Here is a 26,855-nt window from a genome sequence, read left to right on the forward strand (position 1 = left end):
CTAACAATATTTATACATACTAGACTAAAAATTGATGTTGTTAACATTAATTTAAGATAAATTCAATGTTTTCATTATTTATTATTAATTATACAATATTTGAAAAGGTAAAATATTTTTTCAGTCCTTTCGAATGAATGATCTGCCACTAAAACATTAACAATTACAGTTATTATATTAGTAAATTTAAATAATAATTTTTCTGAAAAGAAAAACTATTCAATGTAGCGACAAAAAAATATGTTATTTTGAATTAATAGAATGTAATTTAGAATAAATTTATTTTTGACATATGAATTGTTCACTTGTTATTAATCATGGTACTGATCGGCATCAATTGTTACTGTACCAATACTAATTTATTTCAGCAATTAATGAAATAGAAAGATCAATAATATTATCAAGCAAAGTAGTATGGAACATAATATCAAAGTAACATATTATAGTATATCAGTATTAAACTCCTCCAAATTAATACCAATAGCATACCCAGTGGTTGAACTGTAGAAGGGTGGAAAACAACTTTTCCAAAAAAAATTTTTTATTTATATATATGCATCTCTCTTCTATTCTCATTAAATTTAAGCATTATTATTTTTAAGATTATTACTATGTAAAATATTAAATACTTATACTTATGTCATTAAGTAGTACACTACTTAATACATTAAATTAGGTAATTTAATTTGTTAATATTTCTAAATAATGTAATAAACTATTATTATTTAAAAAACTACTTTTTACATTTTCACAATATTTTAATTATAGTTGTTATTACTTAGTATGAAATATACAAACAAGTTTTTATGAATTTAGGTTGTTTCACAAATTGTTGATTATTTAAATAAACTATATAATAATATTGACTAAATTATTTTATACATGTGTTTATCTTTCTGTATTGCCAAATAAACATTTTAATGGCATATAACCAATTTTAAGTTTACTGTTTTAACTGCATCTACTTTGATATTCTATTTTATTTAGACATATTTAATAACTTTTTATCATTAATAAATCATAACAAATGATTGAAGTTTTTTAAGTTGATAAGTTCTCAAAATAAATAATACAAAATTAAGTAGTTTAATAAAATAACTAAGAATTGTTTTCATTATTGGTTTCATATAAGAGGAAAGAAGCAAAATAAATTTTAAGTTCTATGTTCTACATACTGCATTATAATTAAATAGTAATAGTAAAAACTATGTTTTTAAATTTTACTTACCTAATAGTTTTCTTTTCGTTAGATTTTTTAGATTCTGGTCTAGCTCTGTTAAGCACTTTAATGAAGTCAGTAGTTTTTGCTCGCATACAAGAATGTATATATGCTTTCGTGCACTTAATGTGGTAATGTAGATAGTCACGGAACATATGAATCAAATTAATAGTATTTTCACGAGCTGCACGATTAGTGTGTCTCGGAAACAACACTAAAATGAATAAAGAAAAATTAGTTATTCTATTCTTTTAACTGTTCTCTGATTTAATAAAACTAAAATTTAATTAATTAAAAAATAAAATGTTCATTTTTTTCCAATAGCACACTTATTTTCTTTTAAATATTATGTAATCTATAAATATCAAGGGAAACTTTCTTACCAAATGTTATATATCCTACTTCATCACCAACACGAGCATTAGTATCTTGCAGTTCAAGCGGTGGTTCTTTGTGCGTAAACAAAACTTGAGGTGAAGTTTGACTAGCTCGTCTGCCTTCTCTCAATTCTTGCATAAAGACTTTACCTAAAACTATATCATCACTATCTCTGAATACTGTACTGAATACAACAGTTACACGATCTGCTTTTGCTTCCACATACCTAATACATAAGAATTGTTTTAAAAATATTTCAAACATAAAATCAATTCACCACTCACATAGTCTCATCTTCTCGGTAATTAATCACAGCTCTTTTATGGCCTTCTTCTCCTTTTTCTTGAAAGTCAAAATACTTTTCAAATACTGAAGCAAAGCAATTACGTTTAAATTGACCAATTTTTTTCACTAACAATTCCCAGTCATCTGGAATTTTTTCTAGGTCAACTAGCAAAGAAAAATTAAAACCCGATTCTGGTTCTGTGACATATGACCCATACACACGGTTTAATAGTTCAGTTGCTCCGTGTTGTTGGAGTTCGGCATAGAATTTCAAAGCTATGCTCACCTGCCGTATAATAAATATTTATATTATAAATCATTTTCTAATAATAGTATTAGGCATCATACTCACCCTAAGCTGATTTTTTTGGCCTTCTAAATTTGAAATGTGAAATAATACTCCTGCATAATCCGATATGAATATATTTGTGTTTTCCGGCTTATTTCTACAATGTAAACATAATAAATAAAATATCATTAGTAGACGTAGCATACAGTAAAAATAATGACATACCCTGCCAAAGCATTTTTAATTCTCACACTGATGGATTCTTCAACAACGCGGTTATTTGTTTCTAACAATATCATGATTTTACTGACAAATGAAACAAACGATAATACAAAGACTAAATAGACATTTAATTATAATTGATTTAGTTGAGTAAAAAATCTATATTAGAATATACATGGGCGAATTTTTTTTTTATAATTTATGGATAAATTGTCAAATATTATGACGAATCTTCTCGGATGTTAATATCAAATGTTTTCATATTAGATAACGCGGCCGGATAAACAGTATGTTTCATGGTTGAAAAATCAAATATTCCATATAAATAATTTTCATCAGCGAACGTGTATTGGTCATCATGTACTCGCACGTGAATGACCCCTCCCCTATCATCGCCATGCGGCAAAAATACATCGCACTATCATTTATCGTAAGAAGTCAACATACAACGATTCAACCACAGGTATAAAATAAATCATCTCTATGGCTCTGTGATTCAACAATCAACATTCAACAGTGATTTGTCTGCTATACTCGTGTTGCTACAGACAGTAAATTATACTACATTACTACCCGAGTGTCCATTAAATTTTTGATCATGAAAGTCAAGGTATTGAGTCGGAATCCAGATAATTATTTGCGAGAGACAAAACGGGATATCCAAAAAGGTGAGTTTAACATACATTTTATTGTTGACTTTTGGGCCTATAGATTTATTTCTTTAAAAATAATTCTATATTATGGAGATTGTAATAATAATTCGATTAGTAGGTTTGAGTAAACAATTTTTCAATTTAATATTATGTAACTAGTAGGTATGTTTTAATTTTTTTTTTATTATTATTATTCTTAGTAGTTTAAAGAATAAATTGTCTTTACAAATTTAAATGTGTTCAGGCCTTTATACATGAAAATATAATTTATTTGATTTATTTTGATTTCCAAATTAATTGATGATGTTTTTATACCATTTTCGCGAATTTTTTATTAAATATCATGAATATTGTTGACTTAAATTATCATAACCTAACTCAAATTACAAATATCTATGTTCCCCTAAAATTTATTTTGATTAAACATTTTTCAATTACCTAGTGCTATTTTATTTATTTACTTAAATAATGAATTTCATACTAATTAGTAAATTGCATTATACATTCAATTATTTATGTTTATATACTAAAATGTCATTAAAAATTGTATATAAATTTTTTACCGAAATAGAAGTTGAGCTACTATGTTTTTCTGTCTTGACTATTTGAAAAAATATTGCAGTCCATTTTATATAAGCTTATTCATATGTCATAATGAAAATCTAATACATTATAATACATCTTTAATACTTTCTCTAAACTTATGTGTCTTGTGCTGATGTTACCTTGGCAAAGTTATAGTTGGTTTACTTATCATGCACCCATTTGTACGCCTCATAAGCAATCTATTCTAAGAATTTAATTCTCCATTTTTAATTATTTTTCAGTGCCTCGGAATTATGATCCGAATCTTCATCCTTTTCAATCATCACGTGAATATGTTCGTGCTCTTAACGCAGTGAAATTGGAACGAGTTTTTGCTAAGCCATTTATTGGTAACTTGGATGGACATCGTGATGGTATATTTTGCATGGCTAAACATCCTAAATCTCTATCAACAATAGCCAGTGGTTCTTATGATGGTGAAGTACGACTTTGGAATTTAACAAAAAAAAAATGTATTAATAGTATCAATGGCCATGACCGATTTGTTCGTGGATTATGTTTTAACCCCGATGGTACAAGGTTGTTTAGTGTTGGAGATGATTCTACTATTAAAGTTTGGAATACAGAAGAATTTGACACACCATCTCATACATTCATATCTCAAGTATGTACAATTGAAGAATAAATTTAATTTATGACAAATTTTTAAACTGTTTATTTTAGTCTGTTTTATATGGTATTAGTTGTCAATGGTTAGACGATAAAGTATTTGCAACTTGCGGTGATGTAGTACAATTATGGGACATTACTAGAAGTCAACCAACATCAACTCTGAAATGGGGTGTTGATAGTTTACATCATATAGCTTTTAATCCAATTGATACAAATGTCTTAGGTAATACATTTGTATTTAATACATTAAATTGTAAATAATATTATTTTATAATAAACATTTATAGCATCATGTGCAAGTGACCGCAGTATAATTCTTTATGACACTAGAGAAGTAAAACCAATGCGGAAAGTAATAATGAAACTCAAAACTAATCAGTTAGCATGGAATCCCATGGAAGCATATGTGTTTACTGCTGCCAACGAAGACTATAAGTAATTACTAAATTTATATTAAGTACATATTTTACCCAATTATTATTAATTAATTAATGTATATATTTAGTTGTTATTCTTATGATACACGGAAATTAGAATCTCCAATAAATGTGCATAAAGATCATGTTGCTGCTGTTACTTGTATAGATTATGCACCAACTGGTTTAGAATTTGTCACTGGAAGTTATGATAAAACCATAAGAATTTTTGAAAGCCATCATGTATTTATTTTTTTATAGTTATTGTCCATTAAAAAATAACAATTTTTATATAGTATGTTACAATTTAGGGGCATTCAAGAGAAATCTATCATACTAAACGTATGCAACATTTGACTAGTGTAATTTGGTCATTAGACAATAAATTTGTTTTAAGTGCATCTGATGAAATGAATATAAGAATTTGGAAAGCTAATGCTTCAGAAAAATTAGGAACAGTAAGTATTATTAATTATAATTTTAAATGGATAAATACAAATAAAAATATTTTAAAAAGAAAACCTTAAGTTGTAAGTAGTTAATGATCCTTTTTTTTATAATGTAGGTAGATTAGAGCGTTTTATAAAAATATAAATGTTGTTATTTTGAAATTTATTAAATAAAATTAATGTGTATATGAAACAGTTATTTACTAAAATATTATTTTAGTTAAGACCACGTGAAAGAACAGCTTTAGAATATAATGCTACATTGAAAGAAAAGTTTGCTGCTCATCCACAAGTAAAAAGGATTGCTAGACATAGACAAGTACCTAAACACGTCTATCATGAACGTAATCAACAATTGGAATCTAAGAAAAAACTTAAAAGAAAGTAAGTTGTTTTTATAAATATAAATATACATATATAGCGGTTTATCTATTAAACAACATTCATTAGTCATTATGTATCAAAGTACTCCGAAGAATATTCTGCTTCAGAATATGAAATTATAAAGGTAGGCAAGTAGGTACTGCTCTACTGTACATTAGGTGTCGAGTGGATTATTATTATGAGTATATTAAATGTAAATTCAATGGTATATCATTGTTTGTGATAAACAAGTCATTCTCAAAGTGGGTGATAGCGCTCCTCCCCCTGTGGGTGTTGATAGTCTTCGGGGGGGGTATATCACCCATAGACTACTGTTTTTAAGATGCACAACAGATGGTTATCAGAAGGATTTTAACCTCTATAGTAAATATGATAAAAATAATAAAAACCTAACACAATGTTCTCCATAACTTTTTTTTCAAATAACAGTAAAAAAAACTGCGGCATCAATATAGAAAAAATTTTATGAACGTATGAAATTAATTTTTTTTTACGAAATCGAATCAAATAACAATATATTACAATTTAAATATAGGTAATAATATAATATATTCTTATATTATCCTATACTGACAAATCATCTGTGTTCAGAATCGTTTTTAAAACAAAAATCATTTAAAAATATTAATAGGTTTTTGAAATAATGAATGTTGTTTGATAAAAGAATCATCCAGTTAATTTAGTTAATCAATTTTTAATTTTTCTTATGTATATTTTCAGGGAAGAAAATATCCGCAAACATTCAAAGAAAAATAGTATTCCATACGTCTCCGAAAAAAAGAAAAATGTTATTTCCGAAGTTGTTTAAACTTATTATTCTTGTTTATTTTAAGGTTTTATCAAATGTACATAATATTTTCATTGAATTATAACTTCAATAACATAATCGTATCAACATTTTTTATAATTATTATAATTTCACAGTAATATGTTTATTAGAGGATGCTATTAAGTACTAAGTAGCAATTAATATTGTTACAATAATTTCTCATTTCCCATATACAATATTTTGAGGAAATATTATAAAAATAAGCATATTTTTTCACCAATAATGGTTAACCAGCAACACCTAAACACTAGCCCACCAGACTGTAATCATAAATTCTGAACAAATATGCTCGCCATGTCTAATATTATAACACATGGATAAATTTTGCTCCTAACCTATTCAAGCTACAAAAAAAATAATGGAACTATATTCGTTTAGAATTTTATCAGCTATATTTTTGTATCTAGGTATTTTTGAGATAAAATTAGGATTTTCAAAGATAATTTAAAAAGAAAAATCGCACATAAAATCCAAGATGGCGGACACTTCTGAACCTCGGGGGGATGGCGACTTTTTTTTGGTTAATCAGTAGCCTATAACCAAAGTTTCAAAACTTTCTAATTTAGTTCCTCAAGAAATCGTTAAATGACTGGACTAATTCTAAATACATACGTACATGATATATCTGATATTTATTGTCTACGATATGGCTTTATATATACAATATATATGTATAATATTGTCTTAAATTATGATCAGAAAGGCCAAATAATATAATAATATAGTCTGTCAATTATATATTATATAGACTACCCAATGACTAAGTATATTGTTTATATTTTGTATAATAAATGAAGATATTATGTGTATACTTACCACGATTATAATCATGGTACCTACTCAAAAATGTAGAAATCTATAAGTATATTTATAAATGTATAATATCTATAGTATCTATACTTTTCTCGATTTTTTTTATAAATAATTTTAACGCTTAGTCAAATTTGAAGGTATAATGTACAGGTTTAAAAAAAAATGAAACGCTATGACCTATATGATCCTACACTACAGTTATTATTAATCCATTCAAATATATTCTTTCATTAAAAAATAAACTTATTAATTAATTCATTAAGAAATGTTAAGAGGTCGTATACCCGCGGCATATTCCAGTAGACATACCACGTATAATCTACGTGTATAATAAGATTATAAGGATAACTTTGGTGTATGTACATACGTAGTTATTATTCATATAATAATGGTATAATAAACGTTGAAATAGGTTGATTTTACGTTGACGATGGTATAAACTTATTCGTTAAAAAACTACGTTTATTCTACATTGATCGTACGTTGACAATAGGTATAAACTTATTCGTACATTTCTCGTTATAAAAATACGTTTTAAAGGTTTATCTAAAAAAAATTTCAAAATCTGGCAACCTTAATAACTAATAGTAACGTTACACGTAAAATATCACAAAAACGACTTCATACTTACGTAAAATATACGTTGATTATACATGTACAACTAACGGATACTAAATGTTGAATATTCGTTAAATAGTTATCTTTTGACCTAAATTTATACCATAATTATATTATTTATCAACTTAACATTTACGTGTATTATACGTTAGTTCGTAAATAATAAACGTATATTGTATAATATATGTTAAAAGGTTTATTGGGGTATTGTCTTTGTCTTATTAATAACGTAGGTAAGTACATCATAACAAATTTGCGTTCAGCAGAATACATTTTATTGTGATGTTTGCTTTAATATTAGAGTAAATTTACCTGCTATCAAATTTAAAGGTAAAAATTTTATTTAGAAAATGACAAAAATGTCATATGCTTTTATTGATATCATAATTTTAAAGTGAGTTGTGAACATTTTAAAGTTGAGTATTTTACATAGCTATAACTCACCTCACTTGTAAATCATAATATCAATAAAAGCATATGACATTTTCTAGATAATATTCTTAACTATAAATTTTATAATAGATAAATTTACTACCTATGATATACGTTAGTAAGACAGATACAACACATAATATAACCTTTAAAACTTAAATTAAAATCAAACTCATATTGACCATTTAATTAATTTAATACTATTTTACGGATAACAGTGACAGCTTGTAAATTGTAATAGTATATCAATATCAGTTTCAATCTAACACATTTGCCTATCAGGCGATTGCAGAAGTACTTATAGATATTTTTAAATATTGAGGATTCATTGGTCCATAGCCCAAAAGGAAAAAGTTTACATTTTAAGACGTGAGTGGGACATTTAAATTTTTGAATCAACCAAAAAGTCTGGATATTTAACATATTCAAATACACTGAGATACACATACACACGTTGACGTCAAGTTAGATGTGATTGTGTGAATGAGTATTTTCTAAACTAAAAACTTTAAAAAATTGAATTTAGTTCTTTGATAAGCAAACAATTTCTGAATTCTTTAACTTTTAAATTTTTTTTGAAAAAAATATCATTTATTTTAAAACAAAAGATGAAATTAATATGTTTTATTGTCCTTTGCGACTTTGTAAGAATCTTTTATCACCAATAATTATAAAAACTAATATTTTAATCTATTTAATTAATGTTATTTATGTTTGTAAATTTGTTGGATTTTTTTTTACAATAAGGTATATTAATATGATTATCTATTGACTATTTTATGTGTTTAAAACCTTTTTGATTTTAATTGTTTTTAATAATAATAAGGTAGATAACATCATAAATTCATAACAAATAATTTAAAATAAATAAATAATTTTTTGATGGAAGGGGGGAATAAAAATTACTGTGCAAGGGACCCCAATTATGAGCCAGATTGATACTAGTGATACTGCACTATTTTGGATACAGATTTTTATGACTTTTATTATTATAATATTATACATAAGGGTTATAATACAAGCTCATATGATATATCATTATTAATAAATAATAAAATAAGCCTTCGTTTTTAATTTCGGTTACTGGCTACGGAGCTGAGTACGGATGTTAATAAAATCAAATTTTTAACCGGGTTTCAAGTCTCATACTTTGGAACGGTAACACTCAGCTCGACAGAAAAGAGATGATAAGTACCTAACTAAAAGTAATAAATAATAACTATTACTTTTTCTTTTAAGTTTAAAATGAGGATATTATACCTAAGTATTTTAAAAAATGTATTGATTTAGTTTATATTATTATTAATTTTTAATTTTTATATAATATATAAATATATATATATATATATAAGTCACAAAAAGTTATAAAACATACTCTTGTAGTTAATGCACTTAAGAATTATCAATTTAACATAGTACCTATAGGGGTACTCTTGCAGTTTGAGTACACATTACTAACGTGATCGAGAACGTGTGTGAGAGACAAGCATAGGCGTGACTATTCTTTTCTCTCAATAGTTTGGTATAGTACCTATGTATCATATTATATGCTTGTTAAGATGCAGTTTCGAATTTTCGATTGTATAGGCAACAAGTGTTTAAATCCTCAACTGACTCAACTAAGTACATATAGATAGTTAACTACCTATAATATTTAAGTGCACTTAAACATGTAGATAGGTATTTAACTACCTATTTATGTATTAGTACATGAATTTGAATTATTGTGACACGTTCACTTGGATACCTATATCATATATTAATATTAATCCCTTGGATGTTAGCACATATAATAACGATTTTATATGCTTGTAAGTTTGTTGTGTATTATAAGCATCATCTACCTAACCAATAACTAGGACCTATTTTAATTATTAATCATTATGATTATTCAAATTTCACACTTTAGTACAACAGTCAACAATTTTACTATATCAATACTGTAATTATTTATTAACAGTAAACACTTTATAATTTCGTACCTAGCATAATAGAAGTAATAGAACACATTATAAATTATCTATTGATAGGTAGGTATAACATGACAGTGTACACAGTATAGCCATAGCGTCATTGGTGCAAATTCAGTTTTAAATAAAATTAGGGCGTGCTAAAATGTTTTACCCTAAAGTCACCCGTGGGTGGCTTCGTCCCCCACTCCCCCTATATGGTATACCAGACATAAATTAATTTTATTTGAAATAAAATTATAAATTACTACATAAAAAAAATCGCAGTAGCTATAGTGAATCTGATTTTTATTAAACAATCTTTTTTTCAAATATATAATATATAAAATTACAAATTAAAAATAAATTACCTAGGTATATTAAGTATAATTATCTTGATTTTTTTGCAAATCTGTTAATTATATAGCCATATAGGTATTCATTTACCCATTTGTTAGTTCTCTTTCTATATAAAGACGAAAGATTAGTAAATTTACTCTGCACCATACTGATATGTTTAACAAAATCTTAATGTAGTGCATTGACGAAAATGACCTTTCACATGTTGCAGATGAGATTGGTACGCGCGAACGCAGGAACAAAGTTCGGTGGGAGGTGGAGGGGTTTGAAAAAATTTACATAAATATCATACTATTCATTTGTAGGCCAGATAATTTATTTTTTAACCCCCTCCCCCTCCCTTGCGTTTGCGCCCGGAGATTGGACATACTTCCAGATTATATGCGCATAAGATAATTTCTAGTAAGTAATTTTTAACACCAGCATATATGATTTTAAACTTTAATACAAAGTTCCTAATACACCAAAAAACATCACTTCTAATAGACCTTTTTTGTTGGCTTATAGTAAAAAAAAAATTATAAATTAAATATTGACAAGCCGATAGCTTATTATAATGTTTAGATCCCATTTCCAAAAACCAAATTCGTTATAAATTTTAAAAATTATAAAATGTTTATAAGCACATTTTTAGAGGAATCTTGTATAAAATTTCAAGTCACAATAACATCTAAAATTAAAAATTTGTATTTATTAACATAAAAAGTAAAAAAGATGAATGACAACACTGAACACATGAAACACAAAATAATAGAAGTCTTCCAGCGATGGAATCTTGCGATTAAATTTATTTTAATAGGTCTCGGCCAGGGCCTGATTTAATAAAATTAGGGCAAAGTGCAAAATTTTGTTTGGGGCCCTCAAGTCAAAAAAATGTTCTAGAAAATTCTACATAGAGGGGGGGGGAAATGTTAATAATAAAAAAATATATATATGTTAAAAGTGTTAAATAACAAAATAGCTATTTCAAAACTCATAAAATATTTGTACATTATTTCAAGTACTATAAATACAATTTAGTTACTTGGTCTAGTCAATTAAGGACAATGAAAAGACAATACTAATTAAATAACATAACAAAATTATACTATTTTAAAATATTAAAAATACTTAAGGATTTTATTTTATAAATTTAAATTAAATGAATTAATTTTCAGTCTTCCATAAAATTATAAAAATGGAAAATAACTTATTAATTTAACAATTTATTTCATATAATTAAAATTAAATAAAAAATGACCAATTTCTATATTTCTATTTTTATAACATTTTATCAAAAAAGGGTTTAAAGTAGTTATTAGAGATCAAATATTTCTAATGTTCAAACAATTTTCTATTATTATTACTTTAATATTTTGTGATGGTAACTTATGTCTTATTAGCACTGGGGTATGGAATGACTCAAAATTCAACTGACAATTTAATGATAAGAATATACTAAAGTCTGAACATTGACAGTTGGTATTACATTTTAGAAAATACATTTTTGTGGAATTAATTTAAAAAAAATAATTTTCTATAACTTACAGAGCCTGGGGGCCCCTAGAAATTGGGGGCCAAGTGCAAGTGCTCCATCTGCACTTGCATAAATCAGGGCCTGGTCACGGCACTAGCGCCTATTGAAGCGGCGCTGTGGGTTATCAGATGAATACATGATGATAGATGGGACTAATGGGAGACTAAAATAAATGTTTAACTAAAAATTAATTTACAAATTGTTGTGATTATGTTAAAATTTTAACTATATACAATTATAAAACAATGTTGCCCATATATTCTTAATGGGAGGATTTAATGTTAAATTACCAAAATTTTTAAGCGAGCTTATAAATTGGTATTTCAAGACAAAACAAATTAAGATAATTGCTTATAAATATCTTTGATAATTTTATTCAAAATATTTTAATAATTTCATTGCGTATAGAAAATAATAATTTAAGTAAAATTAGAATGTTTGGTTTTTTATACGATTAATATCTTTTGAATATTAACAGAATAATAACAATTGCTAAGCGTTATTATATTTTTAAATCGCACAAATAAAATGTCTGTTATTTTTTCACTAGCTATGTCTTTTTTTTTAATTTTAGTTAAAAAAAAGTTAAAAGATGTTTTGTATTAAATTCATTCGTATTATACATTAAATTGCTCTGTACAGAATCTAGTACCTAGCTATAGATTAAATAGAAATTCATAGCACCACTGATTGTGCATAATATATATACAAATCACAAACTAGGTATACCTATAATAATATAATGTGTATATTAGTATATTATAATGAGTTGGAAGATTACCTACAGGGAAATCATTGGAATTCGAAAGTTCAAATGTGTGGCCAATACATACGTGCAATTACATTATCTATTAAAATTTTTATTTAAAATCCGACTTACAAATGTTATATATATGGCTATATTTATCAATTTATCATTGTAGATAAATAATAAGTATGTTATATTATATGTACCTACCTACTTTATATTTTGTCTATATCTATATTACGATATTAAATCATTTAGTTTTGAGCTCTAGTGTTCTATTCATTAAAAAACAAGCCTGGAAAAATCTTATCGTCAATGTTTAAGTGTCTTAATTTCTTAAGCTCTTAAAGTTAATGTACGAGTTAAATACGACGCGTGACTGATTGTCCACATAATATTATAGGCACGCCTTAAACCGGTTTTCCACAGGAAGATTTTTATTATACTATTTTGCAAATAAATACTACTAAAGTATGCCGTAATTTCACTGTTTTAAGCCTACAGGTACAGAAATGTATGATTATTCAAATTATTTACGTATTTTGAATACTTTAACAATTTACTATTTTAGGCAATTAACTCTCTTCATGTGTTATTATATTTAAATTAATGTCTTGAGTTTGTTTTGATCAATGTTTTTTTTTATTTATTACAAGATACAAGTAGGCAGTGGCTTATGTGAACAGATTTGTCTTGTGTCTATTATGGAAATATTGTAATAAAAATATAAGTGTAGACAATTATCTCATACAAAAAGAATTCAAATATAGGAATGGTCAATTTATGTGGGATCAAGGTTAATTGACTTCCTTAAATGCAAAACATTAATAATATGGTATGTCAGATGATGGGTGATGGTGATGGTCAGGTGATTGGTATTATTTTATTCAAGGGCAATAACACAAAAACAAAATATTATATTATTGTTCATTTATTCAAAATAGCTTAGCAAGTATTGAAATATCCAATTTGCTAATTTTACTCTAATGAAATAAAATTACTTATGTTAGTATAAATTTTAAAAATTGTTAATTTATATACATTGTTTAAGTGAATTAAAAATAAATAAAAATGTATAAAAAAAATATATAATTATATAAAAATCTTTGCTTAAATCTATTTATTTGAATTACAACAAACATTAGTTTATTAAGTTAGAACTCAATTGTTCTTCCTTTTGTCATAATTGCTCGTAAAGTTTCGACTTTGCTTTTAACTAAATTTACTTGTAATTGTAATGTATCAGTAAATGCATTTTGTTCATTTTTATGTTCGGTCACCAATAATAATACTTCATTATATTTACGGCATGTTTCTTCTAAATTGGCCATCATGGACATCATTTTACACTAAATTAAAAAAATAATAACAATAATATCATACATTAAGGTTAATACGACCTAATTTTGAGTTTAAATGTTATCTATTTAATATTTGATTACTTTAGTTTCAAGAGTTATTTTTGAATTTACCAGTAATAATAAACAGTGGGCCACAATTCCCTATTTATTAACTGGGGCTCAGGAATATTTTATGAGACCCAGTTAAAATATAATTTATATTTAGTCTGTTTGCTAAATATTTTTAATTTACTCAGTTGAACATTTAGACTATAATTACAATAATAATATGTTAGTTACTAACAGTTAGTAGATTAAATTATAATAATAAACCTCCCATGGTGTTGTCACTGAATAAGTATGTCTAAATGTAAAGAAAAATAACTGAACAATTAATTAAATGTATGGAATGCTAATTTTTAATAAAAATTATTTATTGTTAATTTAATTATATTACAAAAACTAACAATATTTAGAACATAACTTAAGAAGACTTATAATTTAATACTTGAGTAATTATTGGGATAGTTATGGATGTTTAAAAAAATTTAATTTTATTTGTAATTACTTTGGTTACTATTTAATGTAATCCACAGCAATTATTATAATTCTTATGGTTTTATAATTAAAAATACCATTAAATGATATTCGATATAGGTATAATTATATCTGCTAGTTTTAGTACTTTAAATGTTTACAAGTTATAAGTAAACAATACAATACTATTTATTCAATAACCAACATTTATAAGGTACCTAGTATCTTCATAAAAAACATTTCTCACGCAGTTATGAAATTAAAATTTTTTATATATTAGCAAATCAGTTACATGATAAATTTTTGCAAGCAATTAGAGCAGTGGTTCTTAAATTTTTTCGAATGACTGAACACTTAACATTTTATTAGGTTTTCACAGAACACAGCCGTAAAATACATTAGTAATTATATACACTTTTTAATTTTTTAATTTTTTTTTTTATTGATTTTAAAATTTTGGCAGAACACTTATACCAAGTTCACGGAACACCGGTTAAGTACCACTGAATTAGAGTAAATACTCTTAAACATTTTGACATTGTTACTGCCTTATCAATTAAAAGCTAATAAAATAAGTAAATAATTCAAACAAAATATTATAAAAAACAATTTTAGAATCTAACTTCTAGTTAGTTATCAATTTATTTTACACCCATTGACAAAATTAAAGCTATATTATTATTTAAATTATTATCATATGAATAAATGTTTACCTGAACATTCAATGTTCATACTCCTCCTGATTGATTAAAAAACCAAAACTATACTCTGTCCAGCGAGAGAACGTGCTGCAAACTGACCAAAATCAGTTTTTCTGCGCATTCCCCAATGATACCCAGTCATAAGAGAACCAGTTTTGATAGCACGGTGACGCAGGGGGGTTGCACAGAATTGGCGCGTTCTCATACTGGATAGATTATAGATATTAAATTAAGAATTTTTAACTTGAATTTATTATTTATTTTAAATATTTATTTAGAAACAATCTTATTTTATTGTTATTTGTTTTACAACTTAAATTAATATTTCGATCAGTATACTATGTGATATTGCAAGGCTACCCAAACCCAAGTCTGTAAACGCATTTGAATTGATCTGCCAAAATTCTATTGTATTTTAAATTATTATTATTTCTTTAAATTTTGTTGTGTATAGGCTTGTGTTTATAGTGAGTATTATGGTCATGTCACACAACGTTTTCATTAGTACCGAAGGAAGACTTTTCTGAAATGTGTTATCTTGCCTTGCATATTTCAAGCAACATATTTGCAAAAAAGCTTTTTCTACTCTAACCTATGTAAAAAATAAATATTGTAGTTTGTTAACTGTGTCTCATATTTTGGATTTGATGTTATTATCAACATCAGATTTATAACCAGATATTAAAAAATTATTAGCTAATAAGTCCCTTCATAGGTCTCACTGATTTTTTTTTTTATTATTAATATTTAATAAAAAAAAATAAATAATTATAATTAAAACATGGGCAATTTAAAATGTTGTTTGATTTAAATACCTATTTATTTAAGTATCTATGTATAGAATATAGAACTATAGATGGATCAAAAGTATAAGTAAGTCTTGTTCATAAGATGGCCCACCAGCTAAATGTAATTGAAATTATAGCCCGCTTCCAAAATAAATTGGGCAGCCTTGTGATATTGTCATTAAATAAAAATGAAGAGTACATTGGAAAAATGGTAATAGCCCATTTTTATCGATTTTAATTTTATGGTTTTACATGATAGCAGATTAGGAGTAATCTGTAATATTGACAGTTGAAATCCATTGAGTGAAAAAAGTCTTTCAATCTGCTATTATTAAATGAAAAGATTTGATACATTGCTGAAGAAAGATTTTAATCTATGCGGTGTTGGGGAAAACAGTTTATACTTTAACTATAAAATATTAATGGACTACTAGTTACTACTGTTTTTCCCCTATACCCTTTAAATAATATTATAGTATTAATTTAACTGTAATAGTAATAACAAGATACAATTTAATGAACACAAACAAATCATTTCAATTTGAATAACAAAACTTTAAGAATGCTAAATTAAAACAAATAGTTAATAATATTGTACCTACCGAGTGGGATGTTTCATTTTCTGAAAATAGTACTCGTTCAAATTTCTTTATTTTCCAACTTAACGTATCTATTCTTTTTTCAATATTAGTCACCTACAAAACGAGCAGTGTCAAAAATAATAGATATTGTTGAAACAATATATAAAGTACATCAACTCAGTAGATACTTACAACTTGTTCCAAGTGCTGTATGGCTTCGTCCATGGTGTTCAATGAAATACATCAAATAGGAAATAATTAATAACAATTTTTTTCAGTTTTCTTCGTTTTTGTCATTAGTCGTAATCGTCGTGGTCCGTACTTATGTACTTTCATAATTTCATCGCAGAATAGATTTAATCTATTTTGTGCTTTCATATTTTCACTGTCTCGGTGATAAGACGATATCGTTCCCGCCAAAAGTTGAAAAGTCCTATATGTTCTATGATTTCAGTCTACTCCGTATCATCCGGTATCTCGTCCGTGACACAGACGACCGCGGTTATATGCCCGCGATTACGCAAAACTATAACTTCATCGGCTCGCAGACGATACGCACGCGCGCGATTTCGTTCGTATCCGATTCCCCACAAAATAATCTCGGCCCCCTCCCGTTTCGACCGTATTCATTATTATTTTTTGCAATATTGCCAGATCGAATAGCGCGATCCAATCTCCGTATACAGCCTAACAATACTGCCGACCTGTCGTCTTCGTTGTCGAGGAGGCACCGTCCGATTCACTGTTATAAAATATCCACCGGGCGCCGGTTTATTGATTCGTCCGTCGTCGTTAGTTGTACACCAGCAGCTGCCAAGTATGTACTACTCGTCTCCTCCCGTTCCTCTCTGATTGCCAGTTACTTTAGATTGTATTTTATTATTTTATTTTAATTTTAGGTGTGCCATCCGGGTTCTGATCAATTTCCATTTTTTTATTTTATTGTTTTCTCCAACCCATATTCACCCTTGTCGCCATGTACAACCTAAGCCGTTTAGGACGTAATGTGTCGGAAAGTGTCCTGAGGACAACGTCCATATCATCTGCTCGTGGACTCCATGAGATGCCTGATCACCTCAAGGATGTGCCAACAGCCGAGAACCCACGATTCTTTGACATGGTAGAGTATTTCTTCCATCGTGCGTGTCAGGTGGCTGAGGACAAGCTCGTTGAGGACATCAAAGCCAAGATGTCTGTGGAAGACAAGAGGAAAAAAGTTAAGGGAATATTGTTGGGCATGCAGCCGTGCGATCACATTCTGGAGACATCTTTTCCGGTTCGTAGGGACAGTGGTGACTATGAGATGATTACTGGTTACCGTGCACAACATAGTACACATAGAACACCATGTAAAGGAGGTTAGTAATGGACTGAAATATAAAGTTAATTATGTTTATTATTTTAATTGCATATGATATACTCACCTAATATTTTAGAAAATAGAAAATGTATGGGTGTATTTAGGCATTAAATAATGTATATTTAAATGCCATTAATATAAAAAGTTAATATTATTTAAATTTAAATTTATAAATAGTAAAACAAGAATAGATAACTGTTTTATTTTTTATAAATAATAATAATTTATTATAATATTTATTAATTATTATTGTGGTTACTTTTAATAGTTAATTCATGTTTTATTTTAATGTGGTTTAGTTAATTATAAATCCTCATTAAAATAAGTTTAAACATAAATTAAATAACCTATTGTTAAAAACATAAAAACAAAATATGTGCTTAATTAAGACATAGCATATACTTAAATAGTGACTGCTTCTTGTTTTAATATTTTACTTGTATACAAGAACATATAATAAGTATTAAAAATATTATTACCATAAAATATCTGAAATTGGTTCTTAAATTAATAGATGATATAATTATTGCTAATATATTATTTTTAAATACTTATACACTAATACACTATTTAAATTCAAAAATTAAAACCACTTAAAAAATGTTAAAAATTAAGTATGCAAGTGGCAATGTCTTTAGTGACCATAACAATGTAGTTGTAGTATTTTTTTCCAGAGGATAATTATAAAGCTAAGAATGAGTCATCAAAACCATTGCATAGTTGATTAATTCTACCATATAGTCACTTATGTTAAATAATATGTGATACTTTTTTAAATAACTATTTTAAAAAGTAAAATCTAATTTTTCAACTTTTTCTCATTTTTTGATCAATTATATGTTTCCAGTTTTGGTGGCCATATTTAATGAAAAAAAGTTATAATTTAATAATATTAAAAAATATATTAAATTTCAAATTAAAAAAAAATATTAGATATAATATTTAGTACATTTATTAAACTAATTTAAAAAAATACATGAAATTGAATATTTTAAGATTTTAATATGGTGTATTATCCAAATTCAAAACAGTACAAAGTATTAACATTAATTAGTAATATTTTAGATTAGACAGGTACTTATAATAATCTATTTGTTCCATTTTGCACAGTTTAAACTTAAAAGTTAATAATTTGATATTATGTATCTATTTTGATTTATAATCCTCTTAAAGGTTGAGTCATATTTAAGTATGAGATATCTTTAATTTTTTTTATGATATGATAATCTATAGTAAAAAGTAGAAACAATAATAAACATTTTAAAATTATAATTTATAAACCTCTTTAAAAGTTAATTTTATTTAAAATGGATGATAACATTATGCAATGATAATAAATCCTGAACAACAATTATTAATTATATATACACTGTAGGATAATATTTAATTTGTTGATATTATTGATTGAAAAAATAATAATAAATTGGTATTTTCATTAATAAAAATATTAAAAAAACTTCTTCAAAGAATTATGTGCACTAATAATTAACAACTATAATTATATTATAGGTATTCGTTTTTCTTTGGATGTTTGTCGTGATGAAGTTAAAGCTTTAGCTGCTTTGATGACTTTTAAGTGTGCATGTGTTGATGTACCATTTGGAGGTGCAAAAGCAGGCATTAAAATAAATCCAAAATTGTATTCAGAAAATGAATTGGAACAAATTACTAGGCGGTTCACATTGGAATTGGCTAAAAAAGGATTTATTGGTTAGTATGTAAACATATTTTAATTTTAAGTGATCAAACAAATTTGTAATTCAAAACAAAGTTTTATTCATCATGACCTTAAATGAAATTATGTCAAACTACATTGTGAGAAACATTGTCGGAAACGCCATAGCATAAATAATAGGATTAAACTCAATTGATGATGATAATAGGGTCATTGAAAAATGTAGGGTTTTAATAGGAAATAAATTAATAATAAATTAAGTGTTTTAGTAGATCATTTATTTTATTTTATTAGATTTATTTATGTACACTGTAAATTGTGTTTACATAAATTATCATGCATTAATTAAATACAATTTTATTTTATTTATAAGAAATAAAAATATATTATTTATGAATCTAAAATTGTTTTTACAATGATTTTTTCATTTTTAGGACCCGGTGTAGATGTACCAGCACCAGATATGGGAACTGGTGAACGTGAAATGTCATGGATAGCTGATACATATGCTAAAACTATAGGTTATAATATTTATAATTATATAACAACACATATTCTTGTTTTTTTTTTTTTTTTTTTAATCATATATTATCAATTCACATTTTAATGTTTATAATGAGTTCAACTTTTTCTATTATATTTCTTGAATTAAAATTTATGATAACCTTTACTAAAATAGAAAATCAAACCATCTATTAATTATTACATTAATGTAAATATTATGTACTGATTTTATCTTTTTTTTTTTAATAGGGCATTTAGACATTAACGCTCATGCTTGTGTTACTGGTAAGCCAATTAATCAAGGTGGAATTCATGGTCGTGTATCAGCTACTGGTAGAGGTGTTTTTCACGGATTAGAAAATTTCATTATGGAGGCCAATTATATGAGCTTAATTGGTACAACACCTGGATGGGGTGGAAAAACTTTTATTGTTCAAGTTAGCTTACATTATTATTCTTGTCTCTAATTATATACTTTTTAATTTAAATTTTATTATTCAAGGGTTTTGGTAACGTTGGATTACATTCAATGCGTTACTTACACAGAGCAGGTGCTACATGCATTGGTGTGATTGAACATGATGGTTCTATTTATAACCCAGATGGAATTGATCCTAAAGTAATAACCTTGTGTTAATAAAAATTAAATGTATGCGTTTAACATTTATTCATTATTTCAGGCATTAGAAGATTGGAGAATTGACAATGGTACTATTTTAGGATTCCCAGGCGCTCAGCCATATACGGGTGAAAACCTGATGTATGAACCTTGTGATATATTAGTACCAGCTGCCACTGAAAAAGTCATAACATCAGCTAATGCTCATAAGATCCAAGCAAAAGTAAATAACATATCAAAAGTAGTTAAATAATACAAACATTTGATATTAATATTATAAAAACATTATTTTCAGATTATTGGTGAAGCTGCTAATGGCCCTACAACTCCTGCTGCTGATAAAATTCTAATAGAAAGAAATATTTTGATTGTACCAGATTTATATATAAATGCTGGTGGTGTAACAGTATCATTCTTTGAATGGTTGAAGAATTTGAATCATGTTTCTTATGGTCGTTTAACGTTCAAATATGAACGTGAATCAAATTACCATTTATTAGGTAAAATATATTATAATATTATAGTAAAAATATCTCAGAATGGTATACTTAAATTAACTTTTCGTAGAATCTGTGCAAGAATCATTGGAACGTCGTTTTGGCCGTGTGGGAGGAAGAATTCCTGTTACACCTTCTGAATCTTTCCAAAAACGTATATCTGGAGCATCTGAAAAAGATATAGTGCATTCTGGATTAGATTATACAATGGAACGTTCAGCTCGAGCTATCATGAAAACTGCTATGAAATATAACTTGGGTCTTGATCTTCGTACTGCTGCTTATATCAACTCGATAGAGAAAATTTTCACTACCTATAAAGAAGCTGGACAAACTTTCTAATTCTTTTGTTTCTACTGTTTTGGTGGAAGCTTACTAAGGAATTTAGGTGTTGACAAACAAGCCAAATTCATATTTTTTAATTACATTAAACTTTTAATTATTAATTATTATTACCAAGTTGATATGCGATCAGTCATTAATAAAACTAATAAAAAGGAATGAATAACTTTTTCCTTGTTAACAAAATTCATCTTTTAATCAAGACATACTTTTAAAAAGTTCCTTTATAGTAAAAAATCAATGTATGTTATTTTATAAGATATATATTTACATAAGTACTCATTTGAGACCCATTGAATATAAAATTCCATATATTTCACAACATTGAATTTGTACATAAAAACAATGATTTTATAGTATCAGTATTTTTGATTTTGTAGTTGTTTTATAGGATTAAACCTAATGAAATTATCATTTTATGAATTTGGCTAATTGTTTTCTTTATATAATAATAATGAAAACATTGTTTAACTATATTGACTTATTTTGAAGTTAAAAAATTCCAAATCATTTTTACTTTTAAGAAATTAAAGTATACGTGTTTATTCAGTATTGTATTATAAAGTTTTGAATATTTTATTTTATATTCTTCTGGTAAATGTAAAATCTAACTCTTACAGAAATTAATTTAAATAAATATACAAGTACAAATTACTAATCCATGCTCATAATATATCACAATAATTTTATTATCATAATCATATAATTGAAAATGTGAGTAAATTTATGTTTTTTTCAATTTTATAAGGAATATTTAAACCATAAATTTTAGTTTACTCATATATTAAATTTAAAATAGTGTAATTCAACAGTCATTTCATATTTTATGAAATCGTAAAGAAATAATAAGTATACAAATTGTTTCTGTTGTTTTGGAATTTTTTTCGCGTTTTAAGTTAATAATTTTAAAAACTAAGAGTATTAACTATTTGTTAGAAATTGTATTAAAATTAATATATTTATAATCATCACTTAATATGAAAACTGACAATACATTCATGTTGTTAATATTGTACGTATTTTTATTTTAAAGTATGATCTTAATCATACAATATTTTTAATCTGAAAGTTTAAATTATATTTATTAATTTTTGTTATTATTGTCAATGATATATAAATAACTAATTGCTTTAGTTGAATTATTAGTTTTGTTGAATTATTTAGATGTTCTTATTACTTATGTGTGCTATTAAATAACAAATCGAGAAATTTAAAGTTGGAAATGTGTAGAAGTAATTACTGTGGATAAAATTTTAACAGTAGAATAAAACAAGTATTACAATTTTTGGTTCCATTTTATAAAAGTTAAGTATTACCTACCTTTATAGGCAAAATGTATGGTTTACTTAGGGTCCAATTACTCATACTAGTCAACGAAATTGTTTTCTAAGCTACTGATTTGAAAATATGGGTTTAAAAATAAAACAAACACTTCTTTGGACCAACCATTTTCTTAAGAATAATTGTATTTTCAAAATGTTTACTAATTATTCCAAAATGTATATGGTACTAATGTACTATACAAGCAGGGCCGTTCAGAGGGGGGGGGCAATGGGACCATTTTGCCCCAGGCCCCATTGTTGTAATATTTTTAGGGGGCCCTCAAAAAGTCTTGATGTATAATAATTAAAAACAAAGAACTATCACCGACCACCGTTATTGAGACAAAAATAATGTATTAAAAAAGGAACTACGAATTTATTTCAAAATACACAAAGTATCAACAATTATTTTTAACGATAGCGAAATTGCATCGATTTCTATTCTTAATCAAATATATAAGAAAGGACTTCAAAATATACTACCTCAAATATGTATTTGTCTTCGAATACTTTCTACCATTCCCACGTCTGTGTCAACGGGAGAAAGATCTTTCAGTAAACTGAAATTAATAAAAAGTTATTTACGTTCAACTACAGCAGAAAACCGCTTAAATCATTTAATACTTCTCTCCATCGAACACAAGTTGGCAAAGACCCTAGATTATGATGATATTATTGACAGCTTTGCTGAAAAAAAGCTAGGAAAAAGGTGTTCTGATATACATTTTAATATTTTATTTAAAATAATAAAATAATACACGTACATTTTTTTTAATTTTCTTAATCTACCTTATCTGTTGTTCTGATATACATTTTAATATTTTATTTAAAATAATAAAATAATATATGAACATTTTTTTTAATTTTCTTAATCTACCTTATCTATTTATTTAATCCTATAAACATCCAAGTTAATATTTTCTTTGAATATTTATATCTAGGAATAAATTTTAGTTTTTTGTATACATGGTAATACATTGCTAATAATGTATTGAATAATATTGATATAAATAATATGAATAATATTAAATTCTATTATGTAAGTATGTAATGCTATAGGTACACGAATTTAAATGAGCTTGATTGGTTAAGGTTTGGAAAAATAACGTTTATAAACATTTTGTTATTCTCAGTGAGTATTTTGTTTTATCATATTTTATTATTATGGTCAAAGGGCCCCCAAATTAATTTGCCCCTGGCCCCGAAAAACCTTGGGACGGCCCTGTATACAAGTGTATTATATTAACAGTATAAACTAATTTTAGTGATTGGACTAATTACAATATTGGTAGAAGTAATAATACTATTGTAGTGGTTTCCGCCATAGTAATAACTTATGATACCAGATGGAAAAAAATATGGTCTAATCAGTAATTCCAATTTAAAATATATTATGTGTGTTTATTATCTGAACTTGTGTAAACAAAATACCGAAATCTGTGCCATTCTCAAGAAAATGATAAATAAGATTCGTTATTATACATTTAGGTTAAGGATGAAATATAGTTGTGTATTGGATATTAATATATAATATATTATACTATATAACAGCGAATAAACGAATAAAGTCTCACTTATCCAGACATTAGGTTAAACCAGACCGGTACTAAGTATCAACGAATCATCAAAAATTTTAATATATATTGTGTTTGTGTATAATTATTTTTTGTTTTTCAAACGTTAATTAACATGTAATTTATTTTTATGAAGAAATTCATCGATTTAAATTGTTTAATGTTTTATACATGTAAAACTTATTTACAAGTTTTATAATTGATTTCGTTTAATGCGGGCATTTATTGGCCCCGCCCAATTAAGTCTAGATTAATGAGATATTACTGTAGATGTAAATTGTTAAGGACATAGGGTTAGTTACCTAATTTATTAATTTATTATCTATGAGATCGATTAAAGTTAGATGGATTTGAAGGCTATACCATTAAATTGGCTCTCTTATTTCTAAAATATCATTTAACAAGGGGTTCTCATATTATACTTGAAAAATACAGAAATAGACTAATATTTAATGTATATACATTTCTAGATCCACAATTAGTTGAGGATTGCTTTTCCAACAAATTAGCTATTTACCGTATGAACGAAAAACGTACTTTTATTTAGTGGACAATTATATTAACAATGATTCAATATTACCACTAAAAATTTGGGCAGTAAATAACAAAATTATACTTATCGGACAACTAACTCGTGCGAATCTTCTCATTCTAAATTTAATTCACAATTTTATTCACCACGACACCACATCCAAATACATACAACTTTTTAAATACCTATTATATTAGGTATATCGTATATACCATTCAAGCATCAAACTGATACAGGCACACTGTAGGCACTACTAGTACACAAAAATTATTATAAGAAGTTCCAAGATATTTAAACCATACCGTAAAGAAATTAGAGATAAAATAACATTTTTAGAAGATAAAATTCGAAAATATAGCACTGGTGTAAATTCAAAGTTTCAATAGGTAGATACATAAAAATATTAGCCATAAGCCAATAAGTATAAGTCACGACAAATAGTTTAATATATACTATTTTTATTTTTTAACTTAATAATTTTTTTTTTATATACACATAATACATAGATATAGGTATTTTTATAACGACACGTTCAGCTATAATTTTATTTTAAATTTAATGTATTAATTTTTGAATTATTGTTTAACTTTTATTTTTTATGGTGAGATTATGAGATACGTTTAACTTTAAATTATTAATAGCAATAAATTTGATAACCAATATATTTTTGAAAAAAGTAGGCAGGAAGCCGATTCAAAGATACTATATATTAAGGGTAAAATATTGAGTACCTGTATTAGGGAGCTAATTCATCAACTGCGCCGGACTTGAACACATGATGTTTTAAATGCGGGGAAAAATGATGGTAGATATGGATTGCGATTCATCTTAACGGGTAACAATAAATAATAGTAAAATTTACTACCTATTTTTCGATATAGGTAGGTACTTGCAAATAAAATTCTCCATGCCCCATTCTACCACTTAGTTTGCCTAAAAAATACATCATTCTTAAAAAATATGCGAATTATAGGTATATACTAGGTACTTTTTATCAAAATATTCTTATAATTTATATCTTCACTTTTGATCCAATTAATTAACACCGAAATCCACTAAACAATTTTTTGAAAAATTTCGTATGACTTTTTTGCTTTTTAGAGCATTTTTTGACATTTTACAGTTTTTTAATCTTAAATCTTTTATTATAAAAAGGAATTGATAAAATTCGATAAGAATTAAGCAGCATCTGATTATACAGTGCTGTTATGAAACACAAGGTAAAAACTAAAAGTATAACAAATATATCTGTATTGAAAATAATTTTCAAAGTAAAAAGAAAAATAGGAAAATGATATGAATAATTAATACCTAAAAATAAAAATTTATATAATTAAATAAATTTTTTCAATGTTAAAGTTAATTTTAAGAGTATTTTTTTAGTGCATTTAAAAAAAATTTTCTGTTATGAGTGTATTAAATTATATTTTTTAAGGCATTTTTAGAGCAATTAAATATGTTCCTTACTACTAATATACATATAATATTAATTATAGTTATTTTAGCATTTATTCATATTATATTAATTCTAGGTTTTTTTTTGTTGATTGTTTTTGTTAAATAAATAAGTTAACTATGATAATCAAGTCCACTGTCGGCACGAAACGGCTCACACATCTCGTGCATCGTGAACACCACGGCTTACAACGACCGCATCCGCCCGCGCTCGGTAGCATAAAAACGAATTATTAAAGACCGCGGGTCG

At 26.2% G+C, this 26,855-nt stretch overlaps 4 protein-coding genes across 4 annotated transcripts; 2 read left to right on the forward strand and 2 right to left on the reverse strand.

Moving 5' to 3' along the window:
• Positions 1 to 3: 3 nt before the first annotated feature.
• LOC113552847 (probable actin-related protein 2/3 complex subunit 2) lies at positions 4 to 2,632 on the reverse strand. Its single transcript, XM_026955828.1, has 6 exons — positions 2,397 to 2,632; positions 2,235 to 2,328; positions 1,882 to 2,168; positions 1,603 to 1,823; positions 1,229 to 1,433; positions 4 to 148 (listed from the first exon to the last, which is right to left on the reverse strand). Exons 1-6 carry the CDS (start codon positions 2,468 to 2,470, stop codon positions 121 to 123), a joined length of 909 nt encoding a protein of 302 aa, XP_026811629.1. The 5' UTR covers positions 2,471 to 2,632; the 3' UTR covers positions 4 to 120.
• Positions 2,633 to 2,991: 359 nt separating this feature from the next.
• On the forward strand, positions 2,992 to 6,399 carry LOC113552846 (DDB1- and CUL4-associated factor 13). The gene is made up of 8 exons (XM_026955827.1): positions 2,992 to 3,061; positions 3,874 to 4,256; positions 4,316 to 4,487; positions 4,552 to 4,699; positions 4,770 to 4,923; positions 4,992 to 5,138; positions 5,350 to 5,513; positions 6,234 to 6,399. The coding sequence occupies exons 1-8, from the start codon at positions 2,992 to 2,994 to the stop codon at positions 6,319 to 6,321; spliced, it is 1,326 nt and encodes a 441-aa protein (XP_026811628.1). The 3' UTR covers positions 6,322 to 6,399.
• A 7,390-nt stretch (positions 6,400 to 13,789) lies between these two features.
• On the reverse strand, positions 13,790 to 17,269 carry LOC113551160. The gene is made up of 3 exons (XM_026953228.1): positions 16,918 to 17,269; positions 16,747 to 16,839; positions 13,790 to 14,127 (listed from the first exon to the last, which is right to left on the reverse strand). Exons 1-3 carry the CDS (start codon positions 16,948 to 16,950, stop codon positions 13,933 to 13,935), a joined length of 321 nt encoding a protein of 106 aa, XP_026809029.1. The 5' UTR covers positions 16,951 to 17,269; the 3' UTR covers positions 13,790 to 13,932.
• Positions 17,270 to 17,386: 117 nt separating this feature from the next.
• LOC113551159 (glutamate dehydrogenase, mitochondrial) lies at positions 17,387 to 22,046 on the forward strand. Its single transcript, XM_026953227.1, has 9 exons — positions 17,387 to 17,542; positions 17,625 to 18,083; positions 19,595 to 19,795; positions 20,195 to 20,281; positions 20,514 to 20,701; positions 20,767 to 20,883; positions 20,945 to 21,106; positions 21,179 to 21,383; positions 21,451 to 22,046. The coding sequence occupies exons 2-9, from the start codon at positions 17,702 to 17,704 to the stop codon at positions 21,720 to 21,722; spliced, it is 1,614 nt and encodes a 537-aa protein (XP_026809028.1). The 5' UTR covers positions 17,387 to 17,542; positions 17,625 to 17,701; the 3' UTR covers positions 21,723 to 22,046.
• The last annotated feature ends 4,809 nt before the right edge of the window (positions 22,047 to 26,855 follow it).

The sequence above is a fragment of the Rhopalosiphum maidis genome, chromosome 2, assembly GCF_003676215.2.
Source record: "Rhopalosiphum maidis isolate BTI-1 chromosome 2, ASM367621v3, whole genome shotgun sequence".
In the NCBI taxonomy this organism is placed as follows: Eukaryota; Metazoa; Arthropoda; class Insecta; order Hemiptera; family Aphididae; genus Rhopalosiphum; species Rhopalosiphum maidis.